This window comes from Thalassophryne amazonica, chromosome 18, assembly GCF_902500255.1.
Source record: "Thalassophryne amazonica chromosome 18, fThaAma1.1, whole genome shotgun sequence".
Classification (NCBI taxonomy): domain Eukaryota; kingdom Metazoa; phylum Chordata; class Actinopteri; order Batrachoidiformes; family Batrachoididae; genus Thalassophryne; species Thalassophryne amazonica.
This window is the reverse complement of record NC_047120.1, coordinates 40,855,117-40,877,016: the sequence shown is the minus strand read 5'-3', so window position 1 is coordinate 40,877,016 and position 21,900 is coordinate 40,855,117. Positions and strand designations below refer to the sequence as shown.

The 21,900-nt window shown below is 44.6% G+C and overlaps 1 protein-coding gene across 13 annotated transcripts in view; it reads right to left on the bottom strand.

The window, feature by feature from the left end:
- LOC117531578 (ankyrin-3-like) overlaps nt 1-21,900 on the bottom strand; it is a 233,287-nt gene that overhangs the window by 110,259 nt on the left and 101,128 nt on the right. For all 13 annotated transcript variants that reach the window (XM_034194708.1, XM_034194695.1, XM_034194706.1 and 10 more), the window contains 8 exons: nt 12,182-12,280; nt 9,724-9,822; nt 8,472-8,570; nt 8,077-8,274; nt 5,764-5,862; nt 4,337-4,435; nt 3,695-3,793; nt 2,754-2,951 (listed from right to left, as the gene is read on the bottom strand). In XM_034194708.1, the coding sequence (XP_034050599.1) occupies nt 2,754-2,951; nt 3,695-3,793; nt 4,337-4,435; nt 5,764-5,862; nt 8,077-8,274; nt 8,472-8,570; nt 9,724-9,822; nt 12,182-12,280 (990 nt within the window). The remainder of the gene's footprint in view (nt 1-2,753; nt 2,952-3,694; nt 3,794-4,336; nt 4,436-5,763; nt 5,863-8,076; nt 8,275-8,471; nt 8,571-9,723; nt 9,823-12,181; nt 12,281-21,900) is intronic.

The window sequence follows — 21,900 nt, the reverse complement described above, 5'->3', positions numbered from 1 at the left end:
CCTACACAGAAAGACTGTTGAGCCTACAAAACTCAAATCTGTGTTTTAATGCCATTAAAAACATCAATTATCAATTTAGAACCCTAACTGATTTCTCTGTAATTTACTACCCACTACATGGTGAAACTGATCAATCAATAATATGAGTATGAAAAAAAATGAGTGTGAAAACCAGATTAAACAGCCTAATTTTCTTGAAAATGGCAGTAAGCCACCAAAAAGAAATTATGTAGCCTTATCACAACAGAATGTTATGCACTTTTAAAGGTGAAAGTAGTAGTCACACATTTCTCATTTTTAAAAACCTAATTTCAAATATTACCTAGTTATCAGTTTATTACTTTGAAGAAAAGCACATTTGTTGTGCCTAAATATTTTTCACAGCACTGTACTTCACATGAAAGTTATTTTGCATCCAAGACTTGATCTGAGTGAGGCAGTTAGTGAGAGTGGAGTGAGTAGCAGTGGTGACGTAATTGGTGGAAAAGTAGAGTTGGACATCATCAGAGTAACAGTGGAAATGAATCAATCAATTCAATCAATTTTTTTTATATAGCGCCAAATCACAACAAACAGTTGCCCCAAGGCGCTTTATATTGTAAGGCAGGCCATACAATAATTATGTAAAACCCCAACGGTCAAAACGACCCCCTGTGAGCAAGCACTTGGCTACAGTGGGAAGGAAAAACTCCCTTTTAACAGGAAGAAACCTCCAGCAGTACCAGGCTCAGGGAGGGGCAGTCTTCTGCTGGGACTGGTTGGGGCTGAGGGATCATGCTGTGGAGGGGAGCAGAGATCGATCACTAATGATTAAATGCAGAGTGGTGCATACAGAGCAAAAAGAGAAGGAAACAATGCATCATGGGAACCCCCCAGCAGTCTACGTCTATAGCAGCATAACTAAGGGATGGTTCAGGGTCACCTGATCCAGCCCTAACTATAAGCTTTAGCAAAAAGGAAAGTTTTAAGCCTAATCTTAAAAGTAGAGAGGGTGTCTGTCTCCCTGATCTGAATTGGGAGCTGGTTCCACAGGAGAGGAGCCTGAAAGCTGAAGGCTCTGCCTCCCATTCTACTCTTACAAACCCTAGGAACTACAAGTAAGCCTGCAGTCTGAGAGCGAAGCGCTATATTGGGGTGATATGGTACTACGAGGTCCCTAAGATAAGATGGGACCTGAAATGAAGACCATGATGATATATGATTTTACCAAGTGGAAGCATGTAAATGATAAAGAGGAGAGGACCCAACACTGAGCCCTGGGGGACCCCTTGGGACAAAGGGGCAATGGAGGAGGTACAGTTATTGATGCTGATAAATTGTTGCCTGTTAATGAGATAAGACCGTACCCAAGTAAAAGTAATGTGGGTAATGTTATGGGTAGATTCAAGGCGGGAAAGAAGAATGGTGTAATTAATAGTGTTGAAAGCTGCGTTGAGGTCGAGGAGGACAAAAATTTTGAGATTACCAGAGTCTGAAGAAAAGAAGAGATCATTGGAAACTTTGAGAAGGGCTGTTTCAGTACTGTGTTGGGAGCGAAAACCGGATTGAAAAGGTTCAAACAGATCATTGATAGAGACAAATGATCCGCACAGCCAAAGCGCTCCGGTACAAAATAAGCTTTATTTAACAAAAAGAAATTGTAACGTTTCCAGCGACCTGGATCATTTGTCTCTATCTTTGGTATATTTTTCTTGGTCCTGCACACCTTTTTATGTGTTTTGGATGTGCATGCCTTCATTGTATCAAACAGATCATTGGAAATGAGGTGGGCTTTGAGTTGGGAGGTGACAACATGTTCAAGAAGTTTTGATAAGAAGGGAAGATTGGAAATGAGCCGGACGTTTGTCATGATGTCAGGGTTGAGTCCAGGTTTTTTGAGAATGGGGGTGACAGAAGCCAGTTTGAACATTTGAGGGAATAAACCAGAGCTAAGAGAAGAGTTTATGATATCTATGATGAGTGTGGAAATGACTGGAAAACAGTCCTTAACAAGAGTGGATGTAAAGGGGTCCAGAACACAGGTAAAAATAAACACAGAAAGCTACAGGGATGTTCATTATTAAACATTTTAGCAAGATTAACACAGACTGAAATCCAGATTTAAAATACAATCCAGTTCAATTCCAGCTGGATGCTTTCTCTCTTCATTTCACACATTTTCATTGTTTATGCATGTGTTTTCTCTGGGGATTCTGCCTTCCTCTCACAGTCCAAAAACACTGCAGATTAGGCTAATTGGTGACTCTACACTGCCCATGAATGTGAACTGGTGTCTGCCTATATATGTTAGCCCTACAGTGGACTAGCCTACAACGTATCAGGGATTGGCTCCAGTCTTCCTCGCAACACCTAACAGCGTTGGGAAATGGGACGGCTAATACTTATCCAATTTAGCACAGTTTGTACAGTGTTTGACCAGGACTCTATTTTGGGACTGGAATCTGTTCTCAGAGTACCAATAATGTAAATATGGTATCAGCAAAGGTTATTTTGTCCATTCAGCTGTTTGTAAAATAAACAAGGCACCAAGGAAACAAAACAGACCCCAGGCTCAAGCAAAAAAAAACAAAACACTTCCAGCAAGATTGTTTTCAAAATTTATTGAGCTTATTGTGAACCAAGTCTCATGCCAAGAACATCCTGTGTCTGAGTGTACATTAGTAACAGTAGTGATCCCTATGTTTCTGTGCCTCTTTCCCTCAGTGAATACCATCAAACACCCAGAACTGAGACACATTTCGATGTGAATTTACCTTTGTAGTGATGCCCAGATTAGCTCCTTGGTCAAGTAGCGCTGCAGCCACATCCCTGTGTCCTTCTCGGGCAGCAAGGTGCAAAGGTGTGTAACCAGAGTTGGTGGTGGCATCTGGGCACGCACCATTAGCCAAAAGCTGGTGGACAATGTCTTGCTTACCAAGACGACTTGCAATATGCAATGCAGTCTGGTCGTCCTGGTGAGAACAAGCAGACTTTTTAAAACACAGCTTATTTAAAAATAAATAAATAAGAGAAATAAGCAGTAACAATTACCATGAGTTATAAAGGAATAAACCAATGTCTAAGTTTGTGGAATCTTTTCTCTGAACTGACATGTTGTTGACCTTTGTACTTATAAAAGAAAAAAAAAAAAAGCAATGTTTCTTCTTTTGGCCATTTCTGTTTTAGAATAGTATTTCCTGCATTGGTGCACAGTTTTAAAAGATTAATTGCTGTGACACATTGGTTGGAGCGGACTTTGTTAGTTTGTTTCCTATTGGCCTTGTCCTTGAGAGATGCAGGCATTAGGTTTGTGTAAGTGAAATATAGAGTACTTTACTTACTTATGGATAATAACTGGTTTATGTAAGTACCTGCGGCTAAACACTTGCACCAATGGGTCTCTGGACCTACACAGGATATAGGACTATCTTTGCAACACCATGTTTCGGAGAGATTCAGTAAAAGTCTCACTTGTCCAAAGACAATTAAAATGTAAGTCATTTTAAAAGAATTGACAGACATTCAGAAGCCACTGAGTATGATAACACACATATTGGCTCTATCCTGCCATTGCTCAGTATTCTGACATATGCCAAGACATAACCACACATCTTTGTCAAAGGTTCAAATATGTTTTCAATATATTTAAAACTAGAAAGACAACTTTCATTCAAAGTGTTTACTGCCTATGTAAAAAGACTGACATAAGGGCTACCTTTGCCTTGGCATCGATTCGAGCTCCATTCTGAACCAGATAGTTGACAACATTCGACTGCCCTGCCCTCGCTGCCATGTGGAGCGCCGTCTCCCCTCGCTGGAACATGCAAAAAAGGATGGTATTATGCCAAAACTGAAAATACAGTCTTTCCTGCTGCTCCTAACTTCCAGTGCCTCATGTTCACAGAATCACATGTAACAATCCAAAAGTTTCCGCTGCATAAAGACTGAAACCCATTCTCAGTCTCACTGCGCTTCATTTTGTCCCTCTCTTTCTGTTCAACATATGAACATTGAGAGGAGGTAAAAGAGAGAGAGAAGACTGCCCCCCTTGATGTCCCCACCCAAGTCACCATGATGATGTCCCACAATGCTCTGTTTCTATGGTAACCTAGCCACAGACATTGCGCAGGAGACCAAATACTTTGGGTTGATAGCCTAACGATGCAGTACTCTTAACACTTTTTGCATATTTTCCTATTAGTCTTTGGACTCTTTCTCCCTGTCATGAGAGAGTAATACTTGCCCCTTAACTGTCCTGTCCATAGGACGAACACTGGCTTCACACCAGGATACAAACATGCTCATGTTTATAAAAACAGGAAAATAGAAGGAAAAAAAAAAGCTGAGAAAATCTCACCACATTGCTCGTATTTGGTGAAGCCCCATGGTTGATTAGTTGGTGCACAATGTTTTCATGTCCCATGAAAGCCGCAACGTGGATGGGAGTCAAACCAGACTGGGGGACAAACAGCAGACAGGATGAACCAGCAGCTTTGACAGTCACCACTTAGTTTATTATTTGCAACAATTTCATATTTGTGCAGCAACTCATTGCAGCATATTCACAAATTCTTACCATCTCCTTTATACTTGTAGTGTATAATACAAAAGCATTGTCGACCCTATTACAGGTTCATTCACTGTTTTTTCAGGCCCTGTTTTGCTTGTGGATGCAAAAAGGACTGGTGTAAGCCCATTTGTGATGTGTTCAAGCGCATTGTGCTATTTAAGTGATGGGAAACACCTGTGCAAAGCCAGGCACACTGCAAAAAAGGGTTTGGTTTATTGTGATCATTCGGCATTAGGATAGTGTAGTCTGAACATGATATTAACAAATCAGAGTGGCAGCTGTCCTTCCGCTTAAAGTGGAGCATGGCAGGCATTCAATGCTGTGGTAACAAGGAAGTGGATGCAAGTTAAAGTATTTCTGGCACATTAACAAATTAGCAGCAGCCTGTAAGAATGCAGAGTGGATGGTAGCCACCAAAGCTCCCTGAGGTGATGCAGTGCAGCAAGATTTAAAAAAAAAAAAAATGTGTTTACTGTTCTTTTTTTAATGACTGTGTTCAGTTCACTTCTTTTGGGCATGTACCACAATGTTGGGGGCTCCTTCTAAGATATGCTGCCATAATGAGGCGTCATGTTACTGTTACACTGTTGCAGAAAACTGGAGGCAATATGTGCAGGCAAGCAGAGTGTACGTGCATTGTGAACCAGCTTATGTAAGGTGCATCTGACTATTCTGCTCTTTACAGCCAGGGTTTTAAACCAGGGTTTTAATGGTTTAAGGAGCAAAGACGTTTTTGGAGATGGACGATATCAATGTGTCAGCTCTCCATCACACCACACCTCATTTCTGGACCAATTCAGCCATATGAGCATACGTAATGGTACCATAATTCAGAGGATGCAGGTGCGGGTGTTTAAATGACAGCTGTTTTGAGTGGAAATTAGCAATAACACTTGCACTGGGCTTTGCATTTGTCTTCGTTGGGTGTACATGAATCTACAAGTATCAACATTTTCTGCATAAAATTAACTGAACAGCTGTGCCCCTTGTTTGCCAAGTCAAAGCTGCTACATTCTGAGTTATGTTTCTGAAACTAGCCCTGCATATTTCCTTTAGGTGACTGGTGGTATAACAGTGGAACTGTTGCTTTGCAGCTGATGACACTGATGAAGCACGGTGTATTAACTGCCAGATTTGTATCTGGGCAACTGAATGAATAAAAATCTAATTCATCGTTTGCCGTTATAAGTGATAAAGTGAACATGCACACCTACCTCAGTGACTGCCTGAATGGACGCGCCGTGCTTCAAAAGTAGCTCCATCACCTTTACTCTGTTCTTCTTGCAAGCAATGTGCAGGGGAGTGAAACCATTCTAAAACATAGAGAGAGAAAAAAAAAGCACACTTAGAAGTTTAAAAACAGCCCATAAAGTCTGTGTCTGTCTTTGTTGTATATGCAGAGCAGGCGGAAGACAAATCTGGACCAGGAGATGGAAAATACAGCGCAAAGGGGGTTCTTTCCCTTAAACCCACGTTCTCTCACTCTTTTGTCTGTAGCTCTGTATACTGACCACACATGCATGTGTGGGAAGAAAAGACAATTAAGAGCAGTAAAGATAAATAAAGTATGCGGCTCTGAAATACGGCAGATCGCTTTCTGTCCAACTTCCTCTCCTCTCTCCCACACATACACTCTGCCCACACACCCTTGTCTTTGAGGTTTCAAGCTTAAACCTATGACTTCATTTTCCTCTCCATGTCTTTTTTTGTCCTTTTTTTTTTTTTCCCCTCCTCGTTTCTCTCTGGTTATAATGTCCCAGTGCTCTAACCACACTCAGACTTCTCTCATTACAGAACAGAGATGGCTGCCTTATGCCAAGATAGTGGTCAGGGTTCTAAAGTGCCTGTATTTGGCTGTTTAATAACAATAAAATTATCTAACAACAAGAATAGAATAATAGCAATGATAATAATAATAATAACAATAATCGTCAATAACAACATAAGCCTGTATTTCAAAGATTCAACTGAATTTGACAGTCAAACATTAACACGATATGCAAAACGCACCAGTCTGCCAACTTCATGTTAGCCTTAGGAAGCCAGAGTAAATCTGCATTTTGAGAAAGCAGGGTGCATGATGGCACATAAAACCTCATAAACAACAACAACAACAACAACAAAGGGTGCACAATTTCATGTCATTACACAAAAGTACCTCCAGCCTTGAGTGGCAACACTTGTGTTCTAAACTCTTACGTCTGAGAGGTCGCACATCCTCAGTAAAGCCTTTGATATGTTTTTGCAGGCAGGGCCTTCTGATCTATACACATGCAACTACGTCCAACAGACTTACAGCACTGAATTAATTATCCACAGATCCATCCTGACCACAAGATCACCCAAGACCATGCAGCAGTCTACCACTGAGTTCTGTTAAGGTTGTGAAACCAATCATTATTTTCATTATATCCTCTCTCCTCTACTCTGTTTTCTCAATGATAGCACAAAAAACAAACAAACAACTGTTTATGTCCTATAATATAAAAGAGGCACTTACACCCAAAATAGCATATCTGTATGTCATCCTGTTTTTGTCACCATAATATACACAAACAGTGTTAATATCAATAACCCGATATAAAGCATTCAGGAGTAACGGCTTTTAGAAAACAAACAAACAAAACTGAAATAATATCATCAACATTAATATGTAAATATATTAATCCAACTAGATGGTCCATTGTGCTACTCACAACCTTTGTCTGGACTGGTAGTTACGTGGGAAGTACAACCAGGGACCCCAGAGTAGAGAACGAGACTGTCATTAAAAGCAAACAGTCTATTAACAGGCGACCCTGGTAATGGACTCAGAATATACAGGAGGAACAGTCCACAAACACAACAAGCAACATGCGTGTGGAAACTAGCACTGAGGTTAACTGTTGTCACAAGCAGAAGTTCCAGCAACAGGAAGACAGCCCGTTAAGTAACTGTGTCCTTGAGGGATTTAACAAATAAAGATGAATATATACAACGCAGAACGCATTCTCTGGAAGAAGTATTATTCTGGACAGCAAAACAGAGACAACAGAAATGTGATCAGATCAAGGATGGTGACGCTAGTTCATCCATGATCGCTTGAAATGATTATTGATTTTGTCTTACGTCACAATCCTTCAGTTGCTACATCCCTTTGAAGTATCAAATTAATTTGCATCCAGAAGGAATGGAGACTCCAAGCAACAACAAGGCAATTTACGTTGGTTTTAGGGCAGCGTTATGGCATGGTTGTGGCGCAACACGGGTGCTAACTTCACAGCTGTATTACTTGTATGCACAGTATATTATCCTTCTTGCACATTTCAGCACCACCAAAATGTGCCAAGGACCTAGACCTGCAACAGTTCTAGCTACACATGTATAAAGTATGTATAAATGAGTTATCATGTTTGCAAAAATGTGCCCTGCGTACAATGTACATAGTGGTGATATGTAAAAAGCAAGACTCCAATACCTTTTCTTTCTGTCATTAACAAGCAAAAGAAAACTAAGTTATCTTGATGTCAACCCATATCTCTCCTCACCAGTGCCTTAGCATTGGGATTGGCCTTCTTGTCCACAATGACCTTTGCCACCTTGTAATGCCCACAGTGGGCAGCCACATGCAGTGCCGTCAAGTAGTCGTTGGTTACGTCATCCACGGGCACCTCATGGTGTAGCAGCAGCTGGACACAGTTAAGATGATCCCCTTGCGTCGCCATGTGGAGTGGAGACAAACCATTCTGGAAGGAATGAGGGAAAAATGAGTCAGTGTTGTGAATCTTTGATTGTAAAGTCACAGTGTGCATGTCCAGTAAAGTGATGCGTTGTCAGTGTCGAGTGTGTTGGACATGATTCAGAAAGAGATAGAGAACTTGAGTTAAAGTGTGAGAACAGAAAGCTACGCTGAGAAAACAAAGAGATGTTGAAGGAGGTGTACCTTTGTTTTTGAAAGTATTGGAGCTCCTCTGTCCAGTAGCATCTCCACGACCTGTTCATGGCCACTTCTGGCTCCACAGTGGAGTGGGGTCAAACCATCCTACAAACATAAACAGCATGGTTATGAAACCAGGCAGGTAGGTTTGGGCTGGGATTTTTCCTGGAACACTAAGCAAGACAGTGATGCCCATGTTGCAGGAATAAATCATGCTGCAGACATCACCGCATTAGGTTTCTCCACATTAGTCTGACAATTATGTTGGTGATATACATGGTTCTATTTACTTTTAAGAGCTTTACTGTACATTATTATCACTTTACCGAGGCGTTGCTAGGCCGGTATCGTAGATTTACGTCGACGTTACCTGGCTATACCCGCCAGCTGTGTGTAAACAAATGATGTCATGGCGCGCGCAGCCCAAGAACTGTCCGCAGAGGGGGAAAAAAAAAACTGTCCGCACAGGAAAAGATAAAAAGACGAGAAGTGTGTGTTTGTCCCAATATGGACATTCCAGATGATTTTCTAATGGATAGTACGACAATGAACAGCAGTTAAAGCAGCCAGCTTGATGAGGATGCACTGCTGAATTTGGAGAGCAGCGCGCGCCAGCCACCACGACAAAAGTTAAAGTGAGCCAACTTTTTATGTCCGCGTTACGTGTTGTGTATCTCAGTAAAGTGATAATAATGCAAATAACATGCTGTTGCCGTGCAGTATGCATTTTCTGAGTCCCTCCGTCCATAGACAGATATTCGCCCTTGTCTAACTCGGGCGAATATCTGTCATTTTGGGCGACTTGGCATGAACGTCGGGCCTCTGAAAATGCATACCGCCCTCCAAAAGCATGTTATTGTATTAATATAGAACATGAGTCATAGGGAGATGACATATCTCCCCCAGTCCCCACAAATCAGCAATAAAAAGTGTTGGGGATCACCCAAGTACACCATTATGCTAAATATAAATAAAACTGGTTCAGTTGGTTCATAAGATATTGCGCTAACAAGTGAAAATGGACGGACAGACAGACAGACATGCTGATCAGTGTATCCCCCTGTATTTCATGCTGGGGGAATTAACAATCAGGCATTCACTAGAAGTAGTCATTGGTTACGTTGTCTTGATACGGGACCAAATCAAGACTTTTTTCAATAAAGTTATTTTGGCCATTTCAAACTGCACATATTGGCCTTTTACACAAAGACATAAGACAGTCATTTTATTATTTGGGGACCAAAAATGATGACTTTACCTTGGTCCGTGCATCTATCTTAGCCCCTCTCTCCACCAGCAGTCGCACCATGTTGCTATTCCCACGTTTGGATGCTACATGGAGTGGTGTTATGTCATTCTGAGGAGAAAGTGAATCAGATCAGATTGATGAGTCACAACACTACAAAATGGAAAAAGTTATATATCCTGGCATCTCAAACTAAAATGTGTCTCTACAGTAGAAGAAACTGGAAAAAGTAGACAACTTGCATGATTTCAACACGTGAACACTTTGAAAGCTTGTCACTAAAGTCAAGGAAAAATTATTTTCTAGTTTGTCAGTGTAAAAAGAAAGTGGATCCCTCTGGGGCAAAGAGCACCTAAACTGTAATTGATTTCCCTTTTGTCTTTCCAGTGAAACAATGGAAAATTTGATGCTATTTCTGTGTAATGATAAAGGCGTGCATAAACATTATGCACCGTAAAACTATTTATCGTCACTGTTTCAGTCAGCAGAGGAGGAATGGGGTTATTTGATCGTCCCTGTCTGTTTGTCTGCTTGCAGACAGTAAACTTCAAAAATGTGGTTTACGTATTATGATGACAGTTTGTGGGAAGAAGATCATTATTCTAGCTGTAGATTTATAGCCCTCTTCACAATGTGCAGAGTTTAGTCATATTAAAACACAATTCGCTGTCCAGCCTCTGAGTGCTCTATTCATCTTTGACAACTGTGCATGAGAAAAAAAGTTGATTTAAAAATAAATTTGAATATGAGCGCCAGTAGGGCCACAGCAGTCAAGCTCTGAATGAACTGAAAACCACGTTTCCAAACCTTAAAATTATACTGCATGTATTTTATGATTACTTACGACATATATTGCTTTTGGTGTTATTAAATGACTACAGAGATAGTTTACAGTGCACTACATCCACACGGAACAAACTGACAGAAGATAACTTCTTTGACTGAAGCGGGTTGCTATAAAACAACTGTCCATATTTCTTTAAACAGTTTCTAGTACTAATGTGTAATTTAAAAATTAGATTGTCAGCGTTATTTCATTATTCAGGTGACGAAACAACACTTAAAAACCAGCCTCAGTGTACCATGGCCTACACAAAAATGTAATACAGCAATCCCAGGGTGGTAGCTGTAGCCAGGTAGGGATCAATGAAGGGTTACACAGAGGTCAAAATTTTAAAATTCTCCAATCATGTGGAAAACTATACCACATTAATTGTCTGATCATGATGATTCCAAAAAGGTATAGTTTGGACTATCTATGACTGAATGTTCTGGCGTTATGGGGTAAAAACAGCAAAAATTGTGACAAAGGTCAGTTTCAGTTTGTACAGGGGTCAGAAGTTAAAGTTGCCCCAATTTCAGTAAAAAAAAAGAGAAAAAAAAAAGATGCAAATAATTGGTTGAAATAAAAGGATTAATAAATGGAATAGTTTTGACTGTGTTTGGTCTCCAAAGTAAAGGTCAAATAAGGTTGACTTTTTAGAACCCTATTAACCCAAATAATAATTTGCATTACTTCCTACCAAAAATGGAGCAACTTTAACTTTTGACCCCTGTACAAACTGGAACTGACCTTCGTTACCATTTTTGCAGATTTTACCCCATAACTCCAGAACATTCAGTAATAGATAGCGCAACCTATACCTTTTTGAAATCATTATGGGGGGAGGTGATGGTGTAGTGGTTAAGGTGTTGGGCTTGAGTCCAGAAGATCATGGGTTCAAATTCCCGCTTGACTGGAACATCAGTAAGGGCCCTTGGGCAAGGCCTTTAATCCCCTATTGCTCCCGGCGTGTAGTGAGCGCCTTGTATGGCAGCACCCTGACATCGGGGTGAATGTGAGGCATAATTGTAAAGCGCTTTGAGCATCTGATGCAGATGGAAAAGCGCTATATAAATGCAGTCCATTTACCATTTTGATCAGATAAATAATGTGGTGTAGTTTTCAATATGACTGGAGCATTTTTAAATTTTGACTTCTGTGTAACCCTTCACTGATCCCTACCTGGATACAGCTGGCACCCTGGGATTGCTGTATTACATTTTTGTATAGGCCATAGTACACTGATGCTGGATTCTAAGTGGCATTTTGTCACCTTAAGTAGTGGCAAAAACCTGCTTGGCCCATGGACTAAGTGGACAATCCTTCAGAGTGAAGCACAACTTGAACATAAAGCAGAATCTGTAACCAATAAGCCTACAAACTTTTTTTTTTTTAAATACAATCAGACTCAGTATAGGTAGATGTTCAAAAGCAAAACTCATGATCATGGGATGAAAACATGACCAGAACATCCTTACGTAGAATCCATCTTTTCAATCTACAGGATCACATATGACACAGACGTACATATACACTTGCGTTTCTTATCCAGAGTGGTGGAGGACAGCTGTTTACATGTTTCAGTATTACATTTCTGTACATTCCCTCGAACACGCTTGCATGCGCCCTTGCACAAACAGCACCTACCCTTGCTTTGAAGTCCACAGCGGCCCCTCTGTTTAGCAGAAGTGTTGCTACGTTGATGTTGCCATAGTGAGATGCAATGTGGAGAGGCGTGAAACCACTCTGAGAGGGAGGAGAGACAGACAGGAGACGCAGACCAATTAAAGACAGGAGAAAACAAAAAAGTAACGCCTGTCTCATAAAAGAGCCAAAAGCATTATAGGACATTATGCAGGAGGTGCGATGCCGGGAAATGGTGAACCAGTGAGCCAAGAGGGTTGACGGGGAACAGTGAGACAGGGCTAAGCAGGAGTAAAACATTCTTTAAAAGTGTGACAAATTAAAAGGCACTCGTGCTTTCTTTATATATAAAGAACATATGTACTTTCAGAGTTAAAATGGGTGCATACAAAATAATGCTGTTGAAGTGTGGAGTGCATCATAGTGTTAAATCAACAAATGAAACTAGTGCAAATTTAACAATTCTGTAATCAGTGAAAATATAAATCCTGGCTGTTTAAAATGTAATACTTCTTAGTGCTGAAAATGTAGTAAAATGCCTTCATTTGACAGGAATTGTATTCATAAATTGTTCATGCAAACAGTCATGCAAACAATGCAGCGGTGGGCACAGTTCCACTAATCTGCTAACTGCTAATTATCGAAGCTAACGTTTTCAATAGAGGATTAGCTTTCCAGACAACTTTGAAAACCATCAGCGGACCAATTATCTTCTGATAAATTTAGTTCCGATAACTTTTAGACCACTAACATATTTTTGCGGGTGAAGTGAATAAAGCTTAACAGTTAAAGATGGCAGTGTTCATGGCAGTGTGAGCAGCCACACATTCGCTAAAAGTGATGAAGGACTTAACAAACAGAATTGTTGTGTGGGCCGCTGAAGAGGAGGTACTGCTGGCTCACCACCACCGGATGGCGCCCTGCTTGGAGTGCGGGCTTCAAGCACAAGAGGGCGCCAGAACCACTGGGAGTGACAGCCGTCAATCATCCTCAACACCAGCTGTCACTCATCATCTCATCATCACCATCACCATAAAGGCCGGGTGGCGACTCCACCTCCTCGCCGAGAAATCTCCTACGATACAAGGTAATCTCTCTGCTGACTTATACGTCAAATAATAATCTGATCTGTTTTGCAGCTGTTTTTTCCTGGTGGTATTTCCTTGACTGGATTTTCGGAGCTGCACGTGTGTATGATTGGAGGTGGAGGCTCTCCCTCCACAAGAATCAATAATCAAGGTTGCTGGGTGTGAGGATTCACACTCACTACCTTCTGTTTTTTCTGCCAGCAGTACCAGGGCCGACAACGGAGGACAGAGACCACCTGGGGACTCGGGGCTTGGCGGCTTCAGTGTTCTTCAGGCCGTTGGTGGTAGAAGCGGTGTGGGTCCCGGCTCTTCGTTCATCTGAGGTCTCCTATCTTCGAGCCTGCCCGCAATCCTCTTGTGTGTGATTGGCAGTACCTTTGTTTATTTTACGTTGTGTTCTTGTGCAACATTAAATTGTTACTCCTTCCCTTATCCATTGTCCGTTCATTAGCGCCCCCTGTTGTGGGTCCGTGTTACGACACCTTCCCAACAGGATTTCTCGGCCATTCGTCATGGATCCCGAGGGGCGTCAACCACAGCTTGAACAGCCAATGGGAGAACAGGGAGCGCAGGCGTCAGCAGGAGGCGTGGTAAGTGATCTGCAGCAAATCCTTACCGCTTTCACTGCTCAGTTACAGCTGGTAACTGAGCAAAATGCAAGCCTCAATCAGAGGATGGAGGCTCTCACCGCCAGAGTGGAAGCACGCGAGTCAAGCGTCGCTGCAGTGTCTCCTCCTGCTGGTCCGGGGCCTAATGTAGATGTTCCACTGGCCGTTCAACTACCCCCCCACCGTCCCCTGAAGCTTACATAAGTCCTCCTGAACCGTACGGAGGCTGTGTGGAGACGTGCGCAGACTTCTTGATGCAGTGTTCGCTCGTTTTTGCACAGCGTCCAGTCATGTACGCGGCAGACGCCACCCGGGTGGCTTATGTAATTAATCTGCTTCGAGGTGAGGCACGCGCTTGGGCTACAGCGCTCTGGGAACAGCAGTCATGGCTTCTGACGTCATACGCTGGGTTTATACGGGAATTCAAACAGGTGTTTGATCATCCCAACAGAGGCGAGACCGCCTCGACCGTGCTGCTGTCACTGAGACAGGGGCGTCGGAGCGCGGCCGATTACGCTGTCGACTTCCGCATCGCGGCTGCGAGGTCGGGTTGGAATGACGTCGCGCTCCGCGCCGCCTTCATAAGCGGACTGTCTCCAGTACTGAAGGAGCATTTACTGGCTAAGGACGAACCGCAGACTTTCGACGGGCTTGTCACTCTGGTTATACGCTTAGACAACCGTTTGAATGAACACCGTCGGGAGCAGGCCGGGGGGCGTGGCCGGGCACAAGCCGTCCCTCTCTCTTCCGGGTCTGACGGGGTGACGTCGTCCTCACGCTCCATTGCCGGTGGGCTCCGTGTGGCAACAGCTCCCCCTGCTGACGAAGCTATGGACACGAGCAGGGCTAAAGTGAGATCAGATATTAAACAAAGGAGACTGGCCCGCGGGGAATGTTTTTACTGTGGCTCATGTGAGCACCTGTTAAAAGACTGCCCCAAACGGTCAAACACCAACGCCCGTCCTTAGACACTGGGCTAAGGGTGGGCCATAACATGTGCACGGGAAGTTCCCGCAAATCAGCACGAATCCCAGTGGTAATCCTGAGTGGGGATTTAACCCTTCACGCCCCAGCACTGGTGGACACGGGGTCCGAAGGGAATCTGTTGGATAGCAGATGGGCAAAGGAAGTGGGGCTCCCCCTAGTGGCTCTGCCTTCGCCCTTGAAGGTACGGGCACTAGATGGCACTCTACTCCCGCTAATCACACACCGGACCCAGCCTGTGACCTTGGTTGTGTCTGGGAATCACCGGGAGGAGATAGTGTTTTACGTGACATCTTCTACCTCCCGAGTGATTTTGGGTTTTCCTTGGATGGTGAAGCACAATCCCCGGATCGATTGGCCGTCTGGGGTCGTGGTGCAGTGGAGCGAAACCTGCCACCGGGAGTGTTTAGGATCCTCGGTTCCCCCCGGAATGACGGCTAAGGAGGAGGTTAAAACCCCTCCCAATCTGACGGCGGTGCCAGGGGAGTACCATGATCTGGCTGACGTCTTCAGCACAGATCTGGCGCTCGCCCTTCCACCACACCGACCGTACGATTGTGCCATCGATTTGGTTCCGGGCAGTGAGTTCCCGTCCAGTAGGCTGTACAATCTCTCACGTCCGGAACGCGAATCAATGGAAACCTACATCCGGGACTCCTTGGCCGCCGGGTTGATCCGGAACTCCACCTCCCCGATGGGTGCTGGTTTCTTTTTTGTGGGCAAGAAAGACGGCGGACTTCGTCCATGCATCGATTACAGGGGATTGAACGAGATCACGGTTCGCAATCGATACCCATTGCCCCTCTTGGATTCGGTGTTCACACCCCTGCATGGAGCCAAAATATTCACCAAACTCGATCTTAGGAATGCGTACCATCTAGTTCGGATCCGGAAGGGAGATGAATGGAAGACGGCATTTAACACCCCGTTGGGTCATTTTGAGTACCTGGTCATGCCGTTCGGTCTCACTAACGCCCCCGCGACGTTCCAAGCCTTGGTTAATGACGTCCTGCGGGACTTCCTGCACCGGTTTGTCTTCGTGTATCTGGATGATATACTCATCTTTTCCCCGGATCCTGAGACCCATGTCCGGCATGTACGTCAGGTCCTACAGCGGTTGTTAGAAAACCGGCTGTTTGTGAAGGGCGAGAAGTGTGAGTTTCACCGCACATCTCTGTCCTTCTTGGGGTTTATCATCTCCTCCAACTCCGTCGCCCCAGATCCGGCCAAGGTTGCGGCGGTGAGGGATTGGCCCCAACCAACGAGCCGTAGGAAGCTGCAACAGTTCCTCGGCTTCGCAAACTTCTACAGGAGGTTCATTAAGGGTTACAGTCAGGTCGTTAGCCCCCTGACCGCCCTGACCTCCACCAAAGTCCCCTTCACCTGGTCGGACCGGTGCGAGGCCGCGTTTAGGGAGTTGAAACGCCGGTTTTCATCTGCTCCAGTTCTGGTGCAGCCTGATCCTACTCGCCAGTTTGTAGTAGAGGTGGACGCCTCAGACTCAGGAATAGGAGCCGTGCTGTCCCAGAGCGGGGAGTCCGATAAGGTTCTCCATCCTTGTGCCTACTTTTCCCGCAGGTTGACCCCCGCTGAACGGAACTATGACGTGGGCAATCGAGAACTCCTCGCGGTGAAGGAGGCTCTAGAAGAGTGGAGACACCTGTTGGAGGGGGCTACGGGGCCTTTCACGGTTTTTACGGACCACCGGAACCTGGAGTACATCCGGACCGCCAAGCGGCTGAACCCCAGGCAAGCCCGCTGGTCCCTGTTCTTCGCACGCTTTGACTTCCGGATCACCTACCGCCCCGGGACCAAAAATCAACGATCTGATGCATTGTCCCGGGTGCACGAAGAGGAAGCCAAGGTCGGGTTGTCGGACCCCATCGACACCATCCTTCCCGAGTCCACTGTCGTGGCTACCCTCACCTGGGACGTGGAGGAGATCGTCCGGGAGGCCCAGACTAAGAACCCGGACCCGGGAAACGGTCCGAAGAATAGACTCTACGTTCCACCAGAGGCTAGGGCTGCCGTCTTGGACTTCTGCCACGGATCCAAGCTCTCCTGTCATCCTGGAGTGCGTAGGACCGTGGCAGTAGTCCAGCAGCGCTTCTGGTGGGCGTCACTGGAAGCCGACGTCCGGGACTACGTCCAGGCCTGCACCACCTGTGCCAGGGGCAAGGCGGACCATCGCAAGACCAGGGGTCTCCTCCAACCCCTGCCTGTGCCTCATCGCCCCTGGTCCCACATCGGTCTGGACTTCGTCACGGGCCTCCCGCCGTCCCAGGGCAACACCGCCATACTGACGATAGTGGACCGGTTCTCCAAGGCGGCCCACTTCGTGGCCCTCCCGAAGCTCCCAACGGCCCAGGAGACGGCAGACCTCCTGGTTCACCACGTCGTGCGTCTGCATGGGATACCGTCGGACATCGTCTCGGATCGTGGTCCCCAGTTTTCCTCGCAGGTCTGGAGGAGTTTTTGTAAGGAACTGGGGGCCACCGTGCGTCTCTCGTCCGGGTACCACCCACAGACGAACGGCCAGGTAGAGCGGGCGAACCAGGAACTTGAACAGGCTCTTCGTTGTGTCACCTCCGCTCACCCGGTGGCCTGGAGTAACCATCTGGCCTGGATCGAGTACGCTCACAACAGCCAAGTATCCTCTGCCACCGGCCTCTCCCCCTTTGAAGCGTGTCTGGGCTACCAGCCCCCGTTGTTCCCACTTGTGGAGGGAGAGGTCGGGGTACCCTCGGTCCAGGCCCACCTGCGGAGGTGCCGCCGGGTGTGGCGGGCCGCCCGCTCTGCCCTGTTGCAGGCCCGGACGAGGGCCAAGGCCCATGCAGACCGCCGGCGTTCCCCGGCCCCTACATACCAACCAGGGCAGGAGGTGTGGCTATCCACCAAAGATATCCCGCTCCAGGTGACCTCCCACAAACTCAAGGACCGCTTCATCGGGCCGTTCCCCATCGCCAAGATCCTCAGTCCGGCCGCAGTGAAGCTAACTCTCCCGGCTTCACTGCGGATCCATCCGGTTTTTCATGTTTCCAAACTCAAGCCATACCACACCTCACCGCTCTGTTCCCCCGGACCCGACCCACCTCCTGCCCGGATCATCGACGGGGAGCCGGCATGGACCGTTCGTCGGCTCCTGGACGTCCGTCGGATGGGTCGGGGCTTTCAGTACTTGGTGGACTGGGAGGGTTACGGACCCGAGGAACGCTCCTGGGTGAAGAGGAGCTTCATCCTGGACCCGGCCCTTTTGGTCGATTTCTACCACCGACACCCAGACAAGCCTGGTCGGGCGCCAGGAGGCGCCCGTTGAGGGGGGGGTCCTGTTGTGTGGGCCGCTGAAGAGGAGGTACTGCTGGCTCACCACCACCGGATGGCGCCCTGCTTGGAGTGCGGGCTTCAAGCACAAGAGGGCGCCAGAACCACTGGGAGTGACAGCCGTCAATCATCCTCAACACCAGCTGTCACTCATCATCTCATCATCACCATCACCATAAAGGCCGGGTGGCGACTCCACCTCCTCGCCGAGAAATCTCCTACGATACAAGGTAATCTCTCTGCTGACTTATACGTCAAATAATAATCTGATCTGTTTTGCAGCTGTTTTTTCCTGGTGGTATTTCCTTGACTGGATTTTCGGAGCTGCACGTGTGTATGATTGGAGGTGGAGGCTCTCCCTCCACAAGAATCAATAATCAAGGTTGCTGGGTGTGAGGATTCACACTCACTACCTTCTGTTTTTTCTGCCAGCAGTACCAGGGCCGACAACGGAGGACAGAGACCACCTGGGGACTCGGGGCTTGGCGGCTTCAGTGTTCTTCAGGCCGTTGGTGGTAGAAGCGGTGTGGGTCCCGGCTCTTCGTTCATCTGAGGTCTCCTATCTTCGAGCCTGCCCGCAATCCTCTTGTGTGTGATTGGCAGTACCTTTGTTTATTTTACGTTGTGTTCTTGTGCAACATTAAATTGTTACTCCTTCCCTTATCCATTGTCCGTTCATTAGCGCCCCCTGTTGTGGGTCCGTGTTACGACACCTTCCCAACAAGAATGTTCAGTTTTCAAATTGCTTTTTTTTTCTTTTTTTTTTTTTTTACAAATGAAAAAAAAATGACATATTTACAAATACAGATTCATCTGTAAAACCCACACGTTTCAGTAACTGTGTTATACCCATACCAACCAACCACTGGCATCAGGAAACTAATGTACCATAATGCAATGCAGCATGTGTGTCTAAATGCTAAAACCTTCAAAATTAGTGCATTACTTTAAAACTAAAACATATAGCTGATATTTTCACTTTGTAAAATGACAGACATGATGTTAATTTCAATAACTTGTCCACAATTATTTTGTTTAGAATTCTAACCATCGGTAAAAACTGTCTGCCTGTACAAGACTCCAGTGAAATGACCGGTAGGTCTGTATGGTGTGAAGAGAAATTATCTCTTTTTTCCCCTCTCTCCCTTCTGTCTGAGCACTAGGTCTCTTTTGCTGAGAGAAGGCCAATCTGAGACAGATGCACTGACTCGTTGTTGTATCAGTAGCTGTCGTGTACTGAACTCAATACTGAAAGTTATCGGTTTAGCTTTTATCTGTAACTTCCGCTAAACTTTTTAGAGATTTATTGGTTTAGCTTTATAAAAGTTAACTTTTCAGTTAGCGGATTAAAGGTTATCAAAGCTAACTTTTTGGTTAGCCATGCTTAGGGATGGGTATCGTTAAGATTTTATCAATATCAATACCATTATCGATTCCGCTTATCTATCCGATTCCTTATCGATACCTCTTGTAAATTTTTTTTGTGTACTAAAATTAGGCTTTACAGGTTTTCTATGTCAGCGGGTCAAAGAGCTTTTTCTTATCGTGCACCCGCCCTGTGGAACAGTCTTCCTGCGACCGTGAGGCAGTCGGAGTCCGTGGACATTTTTAAGTCAAGACTTAAAACCTATTTTTATTCTCTTTCTTATGAATAGTTTTTATTTTGTTATCTGTTTTATTCTTGTACTTCTGTTTTTAATTATGTATTTGAATTTTTTAATTTTTATTTATTTATTTTAATTTTTTATGTTGAACTGTTCTATGTGAGATACCTTGAGATGGTTTTTGTTGTGATTTGGCACTTTATAAGCTGACTAAATTGAAATTGGATTGAAATTGAACAACATTTTATTAAGTCTTAAAGTAAATAAATGTAAAATTGGTTACTGGATCCTTAAACTCTGGACATAAACTCTACACGGTGGATCCTTGATCTTTAGACATAAACAGAAATAAAATCTGTAGTTTCTGTCAAAAGCATTTCCTTTCAGACATTAGTGGCATGAATGTCTTTACATACATCTGAGCTGAGCTCTTGCAACTGGCTGTGCTGCATGAATGCAGGACGTCTCATTTTGGGAGGAAAAAACGTTTTAGTCGATTGTAGTTGTCTGTATTGCATCATTTGTAAGAGGTGTCATTTTATTTAAAGCGGCAATTCGTTTTGAAGTTATTAATTCCGACTGGACTCTGTCTTGGCAGAGAGCCGTGCAGTGTTTGGAGCTGTGCCAACGGAACAGAGGACGATTCTCGTTTCTTGACTGCAACAACACAAGAGTCCCAGTTAGTGACTTTGATCCACACAAAAGTGACTCACGATACTTTAATGGCTTTGAGAGGGGTTAAGAAGCGGACTTACCGCTTCTGAAAAGCAGCGACTCAAAGAACCAACAAGCCAGTGGATCGAAGCATTGCTTCACTGATTCACGCTTCAAACTGGAGTTGCGCTGCAGAAACGGTTGATTACAGACCCGCTGCAGGGTCTGCAGTCAACGTAAAGGAATGATAATTTTCCCGACAAACACCCTCAAAAACAATGGCTGCTCTGTAGGACTGATAAGGGAATCGTTAAGCAAAAAGGCTATTGATATCGGTGGATCAAATCATTTCTTAATGATACTCGAAAAGAACTGGTTCTCAATACCCAACCCTAGCCATGCCCACCACTGGTTAAATGTGACATGTAGTCCTGAATAAGGACATTTTGTAGAAACCAGCTATTCAGAAAACAGGCCTAAACCCCACCTCATAATACCAAAGTCACAATCATATGGAGTCATCAGTTATCAACAAAATAATGTGAATAACAAGATTGTGTATATCACAAGCAATCAAACAGTGAAATGTGCAAAACAAATTTATAGCTGATAAGTGGCAAATACTAACTATGACCACATGACAAGAAATGTGTCAGAAACAAGCCTGAACAGATTTTTCTCAAGTTAGCTCTTAGTTTGAACAAAAAAGTTGTCTTCAATTCATTCATATCAACATACTGTGTTTGTGATTTTTCTTGTCAAATACCAACAATATGAGGTCACTTGTATGGGCCATATTATGCAAAATTGGTTGTACATTTGCATATGGTGGTAAAAATGATGCTAAATACACTCAAAGGACCACAATTTCACATTTGTGCATATAGACTTGACAATATATTGAACTAAATTTTGATGGAAAATGAGGTTCACAGAGGCTTACGTCTGGATTCCTGCTTGTTTTAACAGACACGTCCCTAAGCTAGTGACACGTCCCTAAGCCATGATACGCACACATGATCTGGGGAAAAGGTAGACAGAGAACTTCTCTCCAAAGGCAGGGGGTGTGGCTCTTTTAAAGCACTACGCACTGAAACAGGTCATTTCTTATAGTCTTTAAATTTTGTTTTTTGGGAGGTGCCACCTCGGTGTTGAACTCGTATTTGGGCCACATATGCCGAAATCCAAAAATAGATAACATGACCCCTTTAACTGTCTCTTAATCAACATTAATGCACAAAGAAGGCAACGGGTACTGAAGTGTTTTCATGAAAGTGGTTGAATGATCCAAGACATGCCAGCCACAAAGGAATCATATCCGACCATGCAAAACCCATGATTACTGCATTTAATTTCTTCTACTGAGCTATTACAATGAGGAGTAGTAAGGTTAAATGCGCTCTAACTCAGATTTTATTCCATAAATCTAGCATGACTTGTATGGCAGTAATCTGAGTGAGTGA